Source organism: Anolis carolinensis, chromosome 1, assembly GCF_035594765.1.
Source record: "Anolis carolinensis isolate JA03-04 chromosome 1, rAnoCar3.1.pri, whole genome shotgun sequence".
Lineage (NCBI taxonomy): Eukaryota > Metazoa > Chordata > Lepidosauria > Squamata > Dactyloidae > Anolis > Anolis carolinensis.
Window position 1 is genome coordinate 139,083,919 of NC_085841.1, and position 18,241 is coordinate 139,102,159.

The 18,241-nt window shown below is 40.6% G+C and overlaps 1 protein-coding gene across 3 annotated transcripts in view; it reads right to left on the reverse strand.

The window, feature by feature from the left end:
* The window catches only part of LOC100552897 (glutathione S-transferase A4), a 22,212-nt gene extending 5,844 nt beyond the window's left edge, over positions 1 to 16,368 (reverse strand). The window contains exons 1-6 of one of the 3 annotated variants that reach the window (XM_008117932.3): positions 16,269 to 16,325; positions 12,855 to 13,051; positions 12,271 to 12,377; positions 11,584 to 11,635; positions 3,110 to 3,242; positions 1,269 to 1,410 (exon numbers count right to left, since the gene is read on the reverse strand). In XM_008117932.3, the coding sequence (XP_008116139.1) occupies positions 1,269 to 1,410; positions 3,110 to 3,242; positions 11,584 to 11,635; positions 12,271 to 12,357 (414 nt within the window). In that variant the 5' untranslated portion in view covers positions 12,358 to 12,377; positions 12,855 to 13,051; positions 16,269 to 16,325. Of the gene's footprint in view, positions 1 to 1,268; positions 1,411 to 3,109; positions 3,243 to 11,583; positions 11,636 to 12,270; positions 12,378 to 12,854; positions 13,052 to 16,024; positions 16,048 to 16,268 lie in introns of those variants that run through there. The other 2 variants (XM_003215434.3, XM_062983012.1) reach the window with 2 other exon arrangements.
* Between the last annotated feature and the right edge of the window lie 1,873 nt (positions 16,369 to 18,241).

The following is an 18,241-nucleotide window of genomic DNA, read 5'->3' on the forward strand; positions in this document are numbered from 1 at the left end:
GATGCTGGGGAAAATGGAAGGAAAAAGGAAGAGGGGCCGACCAAGGGCAAGGTGGTTTTCAGACTATAATTTCTAAAACCATCCAGCCAGTATGATCAGTTTGGCTGATAGATATTATGAGCCATAATCTCAAAAGTGACTTTGCCAAGCTCTGACACTGATTAACATCAACCAAGGAGTTTCTGTTCTAAATGTGTGCATTGCACAGCATGCAAGACATCTCTACTCACTGCCTATACCAGGGGTCCCCAAACTACAGCCCGTGGGCCACATGCGGCTCCTGAAGCCATTTATCCGGCAACTCCCTCCTCCTCTGCCGAGGAAGGCTCATGCAGTGTGAAGGAGAAGGAGGGAAAGGCTTTCCCTCCTCTCTCGCCCCATGTGTGTACCTTTCCCACCGCCACCGTCTCACTCTCCCAGTGCGTGCTTTCCAATGTTTTGCCTGTGCTTTTTATCACGGTATTTTAATTATTATTTAATTATTTATTTGATTAATAATTAATTATTAAGGGGTGCTTTGCTTGTGCTTTTGGGAGTGTTACCAAAAGGCAGAAGGGGGTTGGTCTAAATGGCCCAAGGGGGTCTCTTCCAATCATCATCGTTGTTGTTGTTGTTGTTGTTGTTGTTATTATTATTATTATTGCTCGGTGGCCAACTATAGTCCGGCCCTCCTACGGTCTGAGGGACAGTGAACTGGCTCCCTGTTTAAAAAGTTTGGGGACCCCTGGCCTATACTTTCTATATAAAGAGTTTTTTTATAGTTACATATTTTGAAACATTTGGGCAGATTATATTAAGTTGTTCAGCCAGAGTTGCAGTGGATGATTAGGGAATGCAAAAAAAGTTCTGCAGCTTCACATGATCCACAGATCATACTTTCTCTGTTTCTGCTGTATTACAAATGAGTCTCTGGATTTTGTAAAATCCTTAAAGAGACAGTTAAAACATATTTCTTATATATTCTGGGATTCTAATCTCTTTCTCAACCAGTTTTAATCATGAATTTTAAAATTCACGTATTGTGTTTAATGTATTTTAATCTTTGTTTTGTGTAGAAATACGTCTTAATATGTGTATTTTATATAATGATTACATATGTGTTTTTAGCTATGTTATTACCCGCCTCATGCTGCGAGGGAGGCGGGTAAGAAATAAAATTATTATTATTATTATTATTATTATTATTATTATTATTATTATTATTATTATTATCCTGACTATCCAAACTAATATGTAGTTGGCAACAAAAATTCTTGGTGACAGCATACCTTTTCATAGACTGGGAAGTACCTTTCTGTGATTTTCCCGATGATTTTAACAGCTTGCTTCTCCTTTTGCTCAGGTGGGGTAAAGGGATACATCAAAATCATTTGGAATATGTCCATCGTCCCTTCCACATACATGTCAATTCTGCATGGATAAGCAGGAAAAATGGCACGTGTATAAATTCTGCTTAGTTAACATTAGCCCTTGGACAGCAGCAGGAAAGCATGAAGATGATGATGATACTACTACTACTACTACTACTACTACTACTACTACTACTACTAATAATAATAATAATGTGTTGTCGAAGGCTTTCATAGCTGGAATCACTGGATTGCTGTGAGTTTTCTGGGCTGTATGGCCATGTTCCAGAAGCATTCTTGCCACGGAGAGAATGCTTCTGGAACATGGCCATACAGCCCGGAAGACTCACAGCACCCTAATCATCATCGTCGTCATCATCATCATCATCATCATCATCATCATCATCATCTCTGGCATAAACCAGTACAGGTGGTCCCAGTGGTAATTGTCACACTGAGTTCCATGCCAAAATATCTCAGCAGGCATTTGAAAACAGCAAACATTGACAAAATTACGATATAGGTGGCCTATATCTGCAAAAGGCCACCTTACTGGGATCTGTGTGAATCATCTGAAAATACATCACACAGTCCTAAACACTTGGGAAGTGTTCAACTTGTGATTTTGTGATATGAAATCCAGCATATATGACACACCAGTTTGATGTCTCATACTGTGTCTTTGTGAGAAGAAGAAGAAGAAGAAGAAGAAGAAGAAGAAGAAGAAGAAGAAGAAGAAGAAGAAGAAGAAGAAGAAGAAGAAGAAGAAGAAGAAGAAGAAGAAATTTCTTGCCCACATTCAGGAATATACATACATACATACATACAGGGATCAAGTCTTTTTTGTTTCTTCCTTCCAATGCCCAAATTGCCAGGTCATAGCATAGATGTTTGAGTAAACCACCCATGGATCTTTCCAATATTTAGAGTAGTTTTCTGTCTGTTTAACAAATTCAAGAATTTAACACAAGCATCTGAAATGCAAGCAGCACCCAAAATGCCACCCTATTCTGAAATTTGAAATAATGCTACATATGTAGTACATTAGTTTTAAAAATTAATGTGCCAGCTATTAATATTTTGGTGGGATAGTGGGTGGCCGTATGTAATGGTTGGTTGTTATTCTGTATACTTCGCTATTCAGGATCATTTTGGGGGATCTGCACCATTTTTGTATTTTATTTTTTTTCTTATGCAAATTCATTAAAAAATTAATCCCAAGGAACACAAATACCTCTTCTATTGCAGGTAATGTTACTTGTAAAAGTTACTTGTAAAAGTAATGAGTGAGGAGCCATACATGACATTTAAAAGTAATGTTTTAAACCTTGTTTCTATTTCCAGCAAGCAGAAATCTGCCAGATGGTGGAACATGTGACATCCTTGGGAAACTACTGTTGTCTTTTAAAAAGCTCTAATTAAACACTTGTTTTTTTAAAAAAGCAAATAATAATAATAATAATAGGATTTACAGAAAGTGCATTGTTTGGTTTTTAGTGGTGCAAATTGAAATTGCTCCTTTCATATTTTTCAATAGTTTTCCCCACCATCAGGCTTTCCTGGTGCCCTGGACTACATATTCTAATCAATAGCTTTGAATAGTGGGATTTGTAGTGCAATATATCTGCCCTAAAGCACAGGATCTAACAATTTGTTTGCTTAGGATTTGTTAGTGATCTACATTTCTTTCACCCCCAGCCACCTATTTCTGTGCTATTTTGTCTGGATTGGAAAAGGTGAATGAGGAACGATACAGATACCGAGCTCTGTCTTTAAGGTTCTTCCCATGGAGGTTATATTTTCCTGCTATGTAGTTAAGAATGGCCCTGGTTTGGACCAGCTTCATTCCATCCATCTCCACTAATGGGAGTTGGTCAAAAAGCAAAGATCCATCTTTGGAAAAGAAAAGAAAAACAAAATTAGTGATCATATCAATATAATAGACATGTCAATATATTAGGAAGATTTTTGACACTAAGGAAATGTAGCAAGATCCAGCCAAAATTAATTATTTTTAAGAAAACATGTGACCACGGGCAGTTCAACCATTAGGCGAAGTAGGTGGTTTCTGAAGGCGCCATCCTCTATGGGGCACCTAGGGGCGCTGTTGAGGCACCTCTGCCCCGGCCTGGCCTGGCCTGGCCTCCACAGTGGCCGGGCCACCGTGGCAGTTAAAAGTGGCACCGAGGTGCCTTCACCTTAAAGCAGAGGCGCAGAGTCACCTTCAAGTGCTTCCCAAGCTTTGGTGGTGACCCAGGTGTTTTGGACTCCAGTTCCCACTGAGCATCAGCCAAAGCAGTGAGGCTGTTGGGAGTCAAATTCTCCTCCCTGGGGGCGTGGCCTGAGGAGGAGGCCACTCAAGTTCGGGCGTAGCGGCCACAGCTTGCTCCCAGTGCTGGCGAGGAATGGAGGGTGGCAGCGTGGAAGGTGGGGACCAGGGCGACGGGGGCGCCTATGGAGCGGCCAAGGCGGGCAGCCCCTTCGACCTGTGGTGCTTCCTGCAGCAGCCCCAAGTCCTCACCCGACTCCTCAGTGCCGTAAGCTGGGACCTGGGGCGGGCGGGGGGTTCGGGAGGGGGTTGAAGGAACTCTCTGAGCATTCCCAGGGAGGGCTGAGGTGCGGCCTCCTGATTGGTTGCTTCAGATACCTGGGCTTGAGGGAGAGAGTCACCGGCTTGAAGACTTTCTGAAACTCCCAGGATTTTATAGCATTGAGTCATGGCAGTTAAAAGTGCTGACAAGTTGCATTTGTTTACTTTACAGCAGGCATAGGCAAACTTCTGCCCTCCGGTTGTTTTGGACTTCAACTCCCACAATTCCTAACAGCGAGGGGCAACCATGAAAACTATTTACTCAACTATCTATGGCAGGCATGGGGCAAACTTTGGCCCGTCGGGTGTTTGTACTGCAATTCCCACAATTCCTAACAGCCAGTAGGCTGTTAGGAATTGTGAGAGTTGGAGTCCAAAACACCCGGAGAGCTGAAGTTTGCCTCATGCCTGATGTAAGGCAAACAATTGGCATAATAAAGCATACTGGGTTCAAGTTAATTAGCAAAGAAAGTGGGATGATGGTCATATGGGCAGTCAAGGCTCTTCTGGACTCGTGGTTCTTAAACATGCTTCGTGTATTCCAAGTAGACTGAAACATACTTGTGGATTCTCTGCCTTGAGAACCCTCAGGGCTCTTCCACACAGTCATATAACCCAGAATATCAAAGCAGAATAACCCACAATATCTGCTTTGAAGTGGGTTATCTGAGTCTGCATTATCTGCCCTATATCCCAGTTCAATGTTTGGTGCTAAATTCACAAATATAGTAATTCCTACATAACATTACCATGTATTGAATTGCTTTTTCTGTTGATTTGTTTTAAAACATGATGTTTTGGTGCTTAATTTGTAAAATCATAATGTAATTTGATGTTTAATAGGCTTTTCCTTAATCCCTCCTTATTATCCAATATTTTTGCTTATCCAATGCTTTTATTTTTCAGTGATTGGTTTGGGCGGGGCGCCAAAATTCTGTTTGCTTACACTTGAAAATTACCTAGGGCCGGCCCTGCATGTGACTGCACTTTCTGCACTTTCTGCCAACTTTCTGCTATTTTTCAACATAAATTTGCATGAAATGTCTCCAATTTTAGCTTTTTCTGCATGGGGAATAGCTTTTGTTGCAGAGAAAATGCTCCACACATCTGTTTTGCATGCTCTGCACACCTGTTTTGCATTTTGTCAGGGTTCCTCAATACCATATTTTGACTATTTTTTCAAGCATTTTCAAATATTCTTTACTGTGACACTTCATATAGTTTTACGCTATTTGTGTTACCAACCCTCATTCTCATCAAATAAATGTGTGTTACTTCTCCACACATTGTGGTGATGCAATGGGTTAAACCATTGTGCTGGCTAAACTCCTGATTCAAATCCGTGAGACGGGGTGAGCTCCCATTGTCAGCTCTAGCTTGCGGGGACATGAAAAAAGCCTCCCAGCTAACACACCCGGGCATCCCCTGGGCAATGTCTCTGTAGACAGCCAATTCTCACACCAGAAGCGACTTGTAGTATATTCTCAAAAAAAAAAACTTCTCTAAGCAGTAATTTCCTCAAGAACATCCAATGGCCCTATCTGCACATCAGAAATAAACCAGGATTCCTGGCTTCCTTCATTAGCAGGAAAGGCCTGCTTGTTTTTGAATTTCTCCTCTTTTTAAACAGGAGATTAATTATAGTTTCTAGTTGGTTTGTGAATACTGTTTTAATTGAACAATCCAGGAGTTGAAAATTACAAATTTAACCTCTCTGGTTGATTTTACTCACTCATGTGAAAGGATGAACGGAATAGAATGAACGCTCAGTACAACAAACTGCTTGTGTTCAGTAAGACAATATAAGTTAGGGACTTGGCTGCATTGTTATGTGTGAATAATACGACCAACATGTTGGTAAAATTTAAGCCCAATATATGACTCACTGTTCTACTGTCTGTTCCTTTCCCAGATTATTTTTCTCTGATACCTTAATTACAAGACAGTTAAAGTCATCCTTCCACATTTGCAGGTTTGACTTTTGCAAAATTCACAAATGTGATTTAAAACGCTCTTTCTAAAAACCTCTACCTACTCCAGTGTAACTTTGTGGTTGATTTCCTCCATTTATGCTGTAAGATCCAGAGATTTCTAGAGAGAACATCTCCCTAAGAATCTCTAGGTCCCGCAATGCAATTCTATAGTCAGTTTCTAGTGGAAGTTGATTATAAAGTCGTACTGGAAGTCCTAAACATTCCTAAAGAGGTCTTCTTCCAGGTAAAATGGTAGCAATTTCTTTATTCACAGTTTTTCATTTTCATGGAGGTCCTGTGCCTTCTAACCCAAGTGAATGTGAAGGACTAACAGTATTTCACTGAAGCAATTCTTATAACCAAAGGCAGCAGAAATGGGAGGTCTCCTCCCTTAACTTTACTGCTTTGCCTTTTACTCTCTCTGCTTCTCTGACTTGCATTAGTAATTCCTTCGTAGGTGTAGTAGAGTTACAACAATGTTTTAAAAAGTAATAAAATACCTAGCTCATTTGTGAGCAACATACAAAAGGGCTTTCTTGCTCTGTGTTCCCAGGCTTTCTCTGTTGGGGAAGAGTTAGCTTTTCCTATTCACTGCTGTCCTTTATAAAATACTAGCTGTGCCCGGCCACGCGTTGCTGTGGCTTAGTCTGGTGGTGTTGGTCAGTCTACATTAGGTTGTATTGATGCTGTGACCTCCACCCTTTTTCATACTCACATTAGTAGTAGTATTTGAAGTCTGTTACTTTCTTCAATTTTTGTGTTGATTGATAATTGCTTGAGATCCCTGTTGTCTTTGGTTTGTTGTTAATCGTAATGTCTGATTCTGCTGAGTGCGGTTTATATTTTTATTGTGGTACAATAGTCTTTTTATGTTTTGCCTGTGTAGGTGTTTATTATTATTGTTGTTGTAGTGATTATGAAGGCTGGATAAGTTAGATGCTACTGTATTGTTTTTTGGAGGCCCAGTGTAGTACTGACTGGCCTCTCAGCCTCAGTGCCTGGCTGTTTCTTGCCTGTGATGGTGTTGACTCTTATTGTTGTTGTTGTTGTCATTGTTATTATTGTAATTGTTTTTTTGGAGGCCAAGTGTGAATGTAGGGATTGGGGAGGTGGATGAGTTGTGTTGTCAAATGTTGTATTTGTTATAGTGACAATGCGTTGTTGTGAGTTTTGTGGGTCTGGATTGTGGTTTTGTGGTGTGGTTGTGTTGTTACAACTGAGAGGCAAGGCTTTTGTGTTGTGTTGCGAAGTTTTGTATTTCTGGGGCGTTTAGTTGTGTTGTTATAGTCACGATGCATTGTTGTGAGTTTTGTGGGTTCGGATTGTAGTTTTGTGGTGTGGTTGTGTTGTTACAACCGGGAGGCAAAGCTTTTGCGTTGTGTTGTTAAGTTTTATATTTCTGGGGCGTTTAGTTGTGTGCCAAGTTTCGTATTTCTGGGGCGTTTAGTTGTGTTATAGTCACGATGCGTGGTTTTGTGGTGTGGTTGTGTTGTTACAATTGGGAGGGAATGCTTTTGTGTTGTGTTGCCAAGTTTCGTATTTCTGGGGCGTTTAGTTGTGTTGTTATAGTCACGATGCATTGTTGTGAGTTTTGTGGGTTCGGATTGTAGTTTTGTGGTGTGGTTGTGTTGTTACAACCGGGAGGCAAAGCTTTTGCGTTGTGTTGTTAAGTTTTATATTTCTGGGGCGTTTAGTTGTGTGCCAAGTTTCGTATTTCTGGGGCGTTTAGTTGTGTTATAGTCACGATGCGTTGTTGTGAGTTTTATGGCTCCGGATTGTGGTTTTGTGGTGTGGTTGTGTTGTTACAACCTGGAGGGAAGGCTTTTGCGTTGTGTTGCCAAGTTTCGTATTTGTGGGGCGTTTAGTTGTGTTGTTATAGTCACGATGCGTTGTTGTGAGTTTTGTGGGTCCTGTGTGGTTTTGTGGTGTGGTTGTGTTGTTACAACTGGGAGGCAAGGCTTTTGCATTGTGTTGCCAAGTTTTGTATTTCTGGGGCGTTTAGTTGTGTTGTTATAGTCATGAAGTGTTGTTGTGAGTTTTGTGGGTCCGGATTGTGGTTTTGTGGTGTGGTTGTGTTGTTGTAACCGGGAGGCAAGGATTTTGCATTGTGTTGCCAAGTTTCGTATTTCTGGGATGTTTAGTTTTGTTGTTATAGTCACTGCGCCCGCAACTTTATCCTTTTATATATATAGATATATACATTTGGGCGAATCTTTGACATCTAAACTAGGTTATGCTTGAATATGACTATTATTTCTGTTTATTGATGTGTTTTCAATCTGTTGTCGAAGGCTTTCATGGTCGGAATGACTGGGGTGTTGTATGGTTTTCAGGCAATTTGGCTGTGTTCTAGCAGCATTTTCTCCTGACATTTCACCTGCATCTCACAGTGACACTAGAGGCACTCCAAGTGGCCAGCTTCTGGTCAAAGGAAATCTAGTATAATGTCAAATGTTTAACTTTGTTTGTGTTTTTTTAAAAAATACATCATAACTGTACCCTCAGTTCACTTCTGAAACGTTAAATAAATATCTGCATCTGTGACTGGCATCTTCAGAGGATCTGTTATCAATATGTTTTGATGTTTTACCATATTTCTTTTTTAATTTGAAATTTTTAAATTTGAATCTTGTCAATTGCTTTGAGTGCCTCACTTGGCAAAAGGGCAGAAAATGAAGTGAACCCTATATTCATACATAAATATGTCTCAAAACTTTAGTTTCCCACCAGGTTTGCAGCATAATCCTTTAAAGCACCACACCTTTCAATGTGGACAAATATGGACAAGCTCAGGCTGTTCCAATAACAAAACACTGGAGTCATCCTATAATCCTTCACCCAAAGTTTATGCCAAGTGAAACACACTGAGTGGTTCAAGAACAACCTGTTTGGTTCCAGCGGTACACTTGGCAGCATGTTAACTCTAGTGTATGACTGTTCCTTTAGAATAAGAGCTTTTGCCTTGTGTGCTTTCTCTAAACCAGAGATGGACAAAGTGTGGCTCTTTTATTGAACTATTCCTAGCTGTGTTGAGGAGAGCCATCTGGGAGGAGCCATTCAACAGTAACTAAAGGACCATAAATTGTTTAACCCCAGTGACCCCAAAATAGGGTAGGAGGGTATAAACCAATTTCCCACTCATTTCTAAAGTAGGGACCACTACCATGCACCCTATGAGTGAGCTCTTTTTGCAAATCAAAAAGAATTACATGTGCATGGAGAAAGGAACAATGGGACAGTTAGTAAAGGTAAAGATTTTCCCCTGACGTTAAGTCTAGTTGTGTCCGATTCTGGGTGTTGGTACTCATCTTCATTTCTAAGCCAAAGAGCCGGCGTTGTCCGTAGACACCGCCAAGGTCATGTGGCTGGCATGACTGCATGGAGCGCCATTACCTTCCCGCCAAAGCAGTACCCATTGATCTATTCACATTTGCATATTTTTGAATTGCTAGGTTGGCAGAAGCTGGGGCTAACAGCGAGAGCTCACCCCACTCCCCAGATTCAAACCACCAATTTTCCAGTCAGCAAGTTCAGCAGCTCGGTGGTTTAATCCACTGTGCCACCAGTTACCCTAACCCTAACCCAGTTATTTTAGAGGGCCACATGGTTTTTACCCTTTAAAGATTGATGTAGATGTACTTTTTTCATTTAAAAAACCCAAATAATCCCAAGAGAAAAGTAAAAGAAACATGTAATCTCATTTGCATGAAGATGATTTACACACCCAGAAAATATTAAGGTCACAAAGTGTGTTACTGCCTGTTATAGCAACAGTTGATGTAGAGATGGCCAAATTACTTTCAGCGAAAGCCACATCTGATGCGACAACATTTCAACTTTACTTCTAATATTGTCAACAAAATAGCAAATGACCACCTATGCTTGTGTATAAGTTGATTTCATGTATAAGTTGAGGTTAGGGGTGTGCAAAATCAGCAGAAATCCATTCTGTTTTTGGGTGCCCCCCCCCCATTCTATTTTCAAAAAGATTTTGGGAGATTCTGAGGGGGGCTGTTCGGATTCCAAGATCTGAAGCTCCGTTTCCATTTCAGGAAGTATCTTTCTGAAAACAGAAGGGGGTGGGGTACCCAAAATCCGAAACAAAAACAGAATGGATTTCTGCCATTTCACACACCCCTTGTTAAGGACAGGTGTGGGAGTTAAAAAAATTAAAATTTAAGTAGTTAAAAATTCTAATATGACCCATGGATGTTAACGATAGAGAGGAGAAAGTACCAATGACACTTCTGGGAGACAGACGCTTTTAGCTGCCCATAGCCCCATTTTCCCACTCAGTCATTTTAAAAAAGCCAGAAGTGAAACTGCAATAGAGAGAGTAGAGCAGGACCGTCCTTCTTTCAGATTCTCTTGGCATACCAAGCTCTCATCTTTTGCCACTTTATTCAGAGAAGGGGATGGTTCCCTTTTTTATAACAGTTAAGGTACAGTAATTACACTGACTCTTTGATCATTCAACCCCATTATTTTGGGTCAATTGTTGACTAAAATTTCTAGACTTATCCATGAATATATAGTAACTTAGAGGAAGTGGTGCTGGTTGTAGGGCACACACAGATCCGACCTCTAATGCCTCACCCTTCTGCCTCAGGCCCCTTCCACATAGCTGTATAAAATTCCACATTATCTGCTTTGAACTGGGTTATATGGCAGTGTGGACTCAGGGACCTTCCACACAGCCATATAACCCAAAATATCAAGGCAGATAATCCACAATATCTGCTTTGAACTGGGTTATTTGAGTCCACACTGCCATACATTCCAGTTCAAAGCAGATAATGTGGGAGTTTATTCAGCTGTGTGGAAGGGGCCACAGATTACCCAGTTCAACACAGATATAGTGGATTATCTGCCCTGATATTCTGGGTTCTATGGCTGTGTGGAAGGGCCCTCGGTTTGCTTCTGCATTCTGTCTAATTATAGAGTGGGTCCTAGTTTGGTTGACACAATACCTGATTTTAGCTGTAGGATACTGTGGTATAAAAGGCTTTTTCTGGATTGGTTTTTAAAGGTGTGACTTTGCTTTTGTATATACATTTTGGGAGGATGGGTGCTCTGTGTAGCACAGTGGTTCTCAACCTGTGGGTCCCCAGGTGTTTTGGGCTACAACTCCCAGAAATCTCATCCAGTTTACCAGCTGTTATGATTTCTGGGAGTTGAAGATCAAAGCATATGGGGACCCACAGGTTGAGAACCACTGGTGTAGCACTTTCTTAGATCTATCCTAAGGCTTTTCTAAATTGTTGAAAATCAGAGCAGTGCGTTAGTGGTCCTAAGATTTGAAGCGCAAATTTTCTCCACCCTGATATTTTACAGTAGAAAAGTACTTCTGCTGATCTAAAGCACACTAACTATTAAAAGAAACATCATCATAAAGATATCCCTCTTTTGTGGGTCAATAAAGATAGAAAGAAGAAAAGGGGGAGAAGAAGGGAGGAGGAGGGAGAGAGGGAAGAAGAGGGGCAAGGATATATTTTTTGTTCCAATACATCTCAAATTTAAAAAGAAACCCACCAGAAAGTTGGGAATTGGCAAAAAAATTCTGAAACAACAGAAAATCATTTAAATATTTTTAAAAACCCAGAGAAATACTGCAATCTCCCAACCTAGCTGTCTCATCCAGAGAAAACAAAAGCTCATCCCAGATTTTTACCTTTGCATAGTTTTTCATATTGTTCTTTTGTGTCCACAAATTCTTCTTCAAACTGGAGAAAGAGAGATAGATTACGTTATTTATGTTTTTACTGAATTTTATGCATGGTCTTTTTGTTGCATCGTTAATCCCATAAGTTATGAACTGAAAAATTTCTTGTTCAAACCAAAGGAAAAAATATATGAGCAAATTGTTCGCAACTAACCCAGTGCTATTTGATAGTCTGAGCCCTTTTTTTCCATGTCAGTAGTGACTTGAGAAACTGCAAGTCGTTCTGGTGTGAGAGAATTGACTGCCTCAAGGACGTTGCCTAGTGTTTGATGATTTACCATCCCGTGGGAGGCTTCTCTTATGTCCCTGCACGGGGAGCTGGAGCTGACAGAGGGAGCTCATCCCACTCTCCCCGGATTCGAACATCCGACCTTTCTGCCAGCAGTCCTGCTGGCACAAGGGTTAAACCCATTGCGCCACTAGGGGTTCCCAGTCTGAGCCCTGCTACATGCACAATGGAGGACCTTCTTACAGCAACAATAGAGACACTCCAAGTGGCCAGCTACTGGTCAAAGAACATTTAGTTCAGTGCCAAGTTTTTTAACTTTGTTTTTTAAAATACATTAAACTGTACCTTTGGTTTACTTCTGACAAGATAAATAAATTTGATAGTTTTGTTAAAATGGAAGAACAAACCTCAACTCCAGCTGCAGCTAACAACCACCGTATTGATTCCATTCGTCCTCTGCCATTAAAGTAGGTAAGTTTGGGTTTCTCAGACATATTTTGAAGTCAATGGTTTCCTGATAAATACAGCAATGCAAGGAAATGCATTTAATATTAGCCATCAGTTAGTATTGATAACAAGATGTATACAGCCTTGTAGCTAAAATTTGAAAGCAAACAAGTATGCATGAAAGGGCTGCACATTCTTCTGATTGCAGAAGTAGACGATTGGTTTTCCAAAGAGTCCAGTACCTAGTACACTTAAGGAAAAGAAAATCCTTTTGAATAAAGTAAGACTTTTTAAGTAAATATATTTAAATGTGTTTCTATTCCCAGGTAGAGCCTTCTACGTATGCTATTATGATATTGATAGCTGCATTTTCTAATAGAGAAGATTGTCCGGATTTCTAGAAGGAATGGCCAGAGGACTGTCCCCATTGCCACTTGTCCCCTAACATTTGCTGCCTTGGGAAACTTTGCCACTTTTTTCTAATTGCAGTGTTGACCATAGCTCTATCAACGTCCCATTTTACAAGAAACAGCTGGATGCCCACCTCGCTGGAATACTGTAGCGGTGGATTTCTGCATTGGCAGAGAACCAGGCTAGATAGACCCTAGAATCCATTCCAAATGTTTAATTCCATTCCCAGTTCCTTCTCCATGCTTCCCCTCTTAATCCATCCATGGAATGTGGGTCTCCTTATACTCCTGAGATAGCTAGATAGGAGTGTAGTGCTACTCTTCAGTAGTTCTTTTGAGGTTGTGCAGTGGAACAAAACAAAAAAAACAGGCATTATTGTATGCAGATAGAAAAGTCTGAATGCAAAATAGACCTGCCCTAACATTAGATCTGAATGGCCTGGGTGGTTTTCAATTACCAATTTCATGAGAAATAATACACAAGAGGCAGGAGCTTTGTTTCTCCTCACTCCTTCCACCTTTGTAGTTTGATGAGAAAAGGGAGTCATTGATTGTCCTCAAAATGAATAAGAATCCTTTATATGTGATACTGTAAGTGCAAACATTTCCAGGGCTGGGTTGCACTGGCTTCCATTGAAGCCACACATATTGAAGTTGAATTTCTATGAGATAAGGACACAACCCCTGGTTGACTCAGAAGTGCTAGCATTTGAAGCCTGGGTGAAAATGTAACCTAAAGCCACCATAAAGATTCACATTGTCCTCAAAAATGGAGGGATTAATGATCTTGCTGTGACTGAGTTGTTCTGTAAACATCTTGACAGTTCACAAGGTCTCTCCCACTTCTACAGACCATGCCCTGTGAGAAGCATTTAGGCATGTTTAGCCTGCAGAAGAGAAGGTTGCGAAGAGTCATGATAACCATGGTCAAATGCTTGAAAGTATGTTATAAGGAAGAGGGGAGCAGGCTGGTTTTCTGCTGCCCTGGAGATTAGAACTTGAAGCAATAAATTCAAATTACAGAAAAGGAGATTCCACCTGAACATTAGGAAGAATTTACTGATTGTAAGAGCTGTTCAACAGTGGAACTCTCTGCCTCAGAATGTGGTAAAACCCTTCCTTGGAGGCTTTTAAACAGAGGCTGGATGGCCATCTGTCAGGAGTGCTTTGATCGTGCTTTTCCATGCCAGTGGGTTGGGCTGGATGCCCCATGCAGTCTTTTCCAACTACAGTAGAGTCTCACTTATCCAACATAAATGGGCCGTTGGATAAGCGAATATGTTGGATAATAAGGAGGGATTAAGGAAAAGCCTATTACACATCAAATTAGGTTATGATTTTACAAATTAAGCACCAAAACATCATGTTTAACTACAAATTTGACAGAAAAAGTAGTTCAATACGCAGTAATGCTATGTAGTAATTACTGTATTTACGAATTTAGCACAAAAATATCACGATATATTGAAAACATTGATGACAAAAATGTGTTGGATAATCCAGAACGTTGGATAAGCGAGTGTTGGATAAGTGAGACTCTACTCTATTATTCTATGACTCTACAGGCTGGGGCACTATTTATTTTAACACTAGGATTCATGTTAAATAACTGTATTATTATTATTAATAATAATAATAATAATAATAATAATAATAATAATAATAATAATAATTGTAAGGAACAAACAAAATGAAGCAATCTTCCATGATGTAAGACAGGTAGTTTCAATACAGAGGTTCAAATTCAATACAGAATATCTTGAAGTTCTGCAAAAAAATTGATAAAAATTTAGAGCATTTGTTGCATTTTAGTTAAAAAGTCTCAAGGTTTTCAAAATCCTAGGAGGGTTCAGAGAGGGGAAAGCAGTCCAATGTACATCGAGAATGAAAAAGACTATGGATGCACCTACACCCTAAAATGAGTACGGTTTTAACTGCCATGGATCAATGCTATGGAATACTGGGAGTTGTAGTTGGTAAGGCACCAGCACTTTTTGCATAATCAGCTTAAAGGCCTTAGAAAACTATAGCTCCCAACATCTCATAGTATTGAGCCATGGTAGTAAAAGGTGGTGTCAAACTGCATTAATTCTACAGTGTAGATGGACCCTATGGTACAGGCCCATAGCCAGGATTTTGATTCGGGGGAGGGGGGGGGCTGAGTCTGAGTGCAAGAGGATCTACCCTAGCAAACCTTTTGTATCATTATCCCAATACCCCCATGCATATGGGATATATTGAGCATGGTGATCAGATCATGATATGAATAAACATATGAATAAACCCTGAGAATTTGGGGTGGTCTGCGAGAAGGCCTTACATTTATTATTTATTTATTCATATCATGATCTGATCACCATGCTCAATATATCCCATATGCATGGTGGGCTGAAGCCCTTCAAGCCCCCCACCCCCACCCCCACCCCCCGGTACATGCCTGCTATGATATACTTCTAAACATGATGTCGAAGCACTGGCACAGTTCTGATATATCTATATTAATAACTTTACAAAAGAAATGAGAAAATGAGCAACAAAACTGCAGGAACAGTTTGACATGCAGAACTGTTTCTTATGAATTAGTACAGACCTTCAACATTGAAACAGGAAACTGATGCCATTATTGCTTCATGCTCAAAATTACTTAGTCCAGATGCCTCTTGTGCAATCTTCTGAACTATCAAAAGAATGCTCACTGTATTGTAACCATTCTGCATTTCATCCCACTGCTTCAAACTCAGCAAAGAATATATGTATGTCTGAGGAATCCACACTATGATGTCCTTCATTTTTATTTACAGAAAGTTAAGAATATTTGAGCAGCCAAAGGTTAAAGGGCTATGTTGTCTTAGATTGACTCCAAGTAGGAGGCTCAAGGGGGAAGATGTCCACAGCATGTGTACTGACTGATAGGCTTATCATCTGAACTGCAGATACTATGCTCTTGTATCATCTTAAATATACGCTGCAGCATTAAGCATATGTAGAACATCTGCCGTTTTAAGCAAACACAGTCAAAGGCATGTTTGTTTGGAAGCAACTCCCATTATGCCTACTCCAAGGAAAGTCTCTTGTCATAGAGATCTGATACCCATTTATTAGATGTTTTGTCTAGACAAACCAAGTTACTTTCTAGTCTGAGAACTGCAGTTTTTACATACAATCCTAATCAATTCAAAGAGATTCAAAGCAAAGAATAGGAGTCTGAACTACATTTCACCCCTTCTCCAATACATCTAAGTAAATTTAAGTGTCTTTTAATCTTTACATTCTACATTCCAAAATTTGCACCTGCATTCCTTACCTTGGCTAATCTACTCTATGCTTTCTGCCTACTTGGCCAGCTTTGACATGTTCAATATTTCTTTTCTTTCATCTGTTAAAGATATACAAATACACAGCAGGAATTGTAAACCTGAAATAAGCAAAAATTATATAATGTTTCTGCTGTGAATGGCAGTTTTGTTTATATTTAAGCCATTCTTCCTACACCAGCAGAATTCAAAGTATTTTGTGGTTGAAGAAAATATCTGTACTGCCATACTCACCTTCTGCAAGACTCAAGATGCCGTCTGTCTTGCCTGGAGGAACAGTGCCTTGGACTTTTATAATGCAGGAAACTCCACCTACTTTGGGGAAGACTCTGACTATCTCTCCCCCTGACTGTCTTCCCTGTCAGGCTAGGTTAACATTATTTATTTTTAAAACAAGCTTTTTTGCATTTGACATGGCTGTGCTTACTAATATTTAAAGGAAAATGTACTGTAACATACCCTTGGACATGTAGTAAAAGAAAGTCAACTTTGAACTTGGTGAAAAATAATGTGTGAGTGTCAATTTTTCATGCAGTTTACATTATACCTATAATCATCCTTTGATAGCGTGTGACTACATTCCTATATACACAATGCCCGTATCCAGTAGGGTTGTGCATTTCGGGAGAATTTCTGTCTGTTTCTGCTTGCTTCTTCCAGAAGCCCACTGTTTCTGTTTTTGGGAGCCTCCCGAAAGCAGGTGTGCTTCCGAATGGGCGTTTTCATTCCACATGTGAAAAAGTGAATATTTTCTACCCATAGGCGGTGATGGGCGGACTTCCTAGGATCCCCCTCAGTTTTAGGGCTATAGGGTCAAAATCTCCACAGTTGGAGGGCACATCTACCACTGTTAACCCACCAAGTTTTATAACGTTTGAGTCATCCCCTGATTTTTATGAATTTTTTTCTTTCTAGAAATAAAATCTCCTTAAAAACATTTCCCCCACTGGCCCCACCTTCGAACTTCTCTAGAAGCAGCAGCAGGAAGGAGGCAGGGCAGGGCACCATTCCTTCCTGCCAAATGTCAAGGATGCACCACCACACCACATACACACAGCCCAGTGCCCAGCCCCACTATTTCACTATCTTCTTTATCTATATCTATATATCTATATATCTATATCTATATCATATATAATAAAAGTGAATGTTTGTATGTTTGTATGTGCTAGCGTTTTGATTGGCCGGCTGGAATATGGGCCAGCTTTCTGATTGGCCGGCCGGAATATGGGCCAGCTTTCTGATTGGCTGCCACTTTCACAGGCCACTGGGCTTCCTGAGGCAAAAACTACTACCAGCAGGCTTCGTTCGGCCTACTCTCTCTCCTCAGAACGACGCTAGCTTTGGTACACTTAACAGCCTTCGGCCTACACTTTTGTAATCAAAAATACCACTGGAACCACCAGGAAGGCCGGACCTGGACCAAACTTGACACACATAACCCCTAGGACCCATGAACCCACTGACAACGGATCTGGACCAAATACACCCAACATGGCCAACTGTGCATACTGGTAATAAAAAAACGTTGGGTGCTAGGAATTACAGTTCACTCACACATTCACAGCATTCTTAATCCAACTAATGATGGAAAATAATTATGTTTAATCCTCAACATTGCTCCAAAGAAGGCAGCTTCTCCCTGGGTCATTGCCAGAACTGTCCTTCTACAAGATAAGACAGTACTTTCCACAACAGACTGAAGAGGAAAAAATGGCTATATTTTTTATCTTTCCTTTTAAGGATGGTTTTGGCTGTCATTATGAAAACTTTTATTCCCCCCCCCCACCTTACCCACCCACCACTGGGCCCCTTTGGCCCCTCTGCTGACATGTTTAAGGCCTTCCAGGCTGGCCCCATGCTGCTAGGCCCAAAAAGAGGACGTCATCTTGCCTCAAGATTGTTCCAAAGAAGGCAGCTTCTGCCTGGGTCATTGCCAGAACTGTTCTTCTACAAGGTAAGACAGTACTTTCCACAACAGACTGAAGAGAAAAAAGACTATCTTTTTTATCTTTCCTTTTAAGGATGGTTTTGGCTGTCATTATGAAAACTTTTATCCCCCCCCCCCCACCTTACCCACCCACCACTGGGCCCCTTTGGCCCCTCTGCTGACATGTTTAAGGCCTTCCAGGCTGGCCCCATGCTGCTAGGCCCAAAAGGAGGATGCCATTTTGCCTCAGCATTGCTCCAATGAAGGCAGCTTTCAA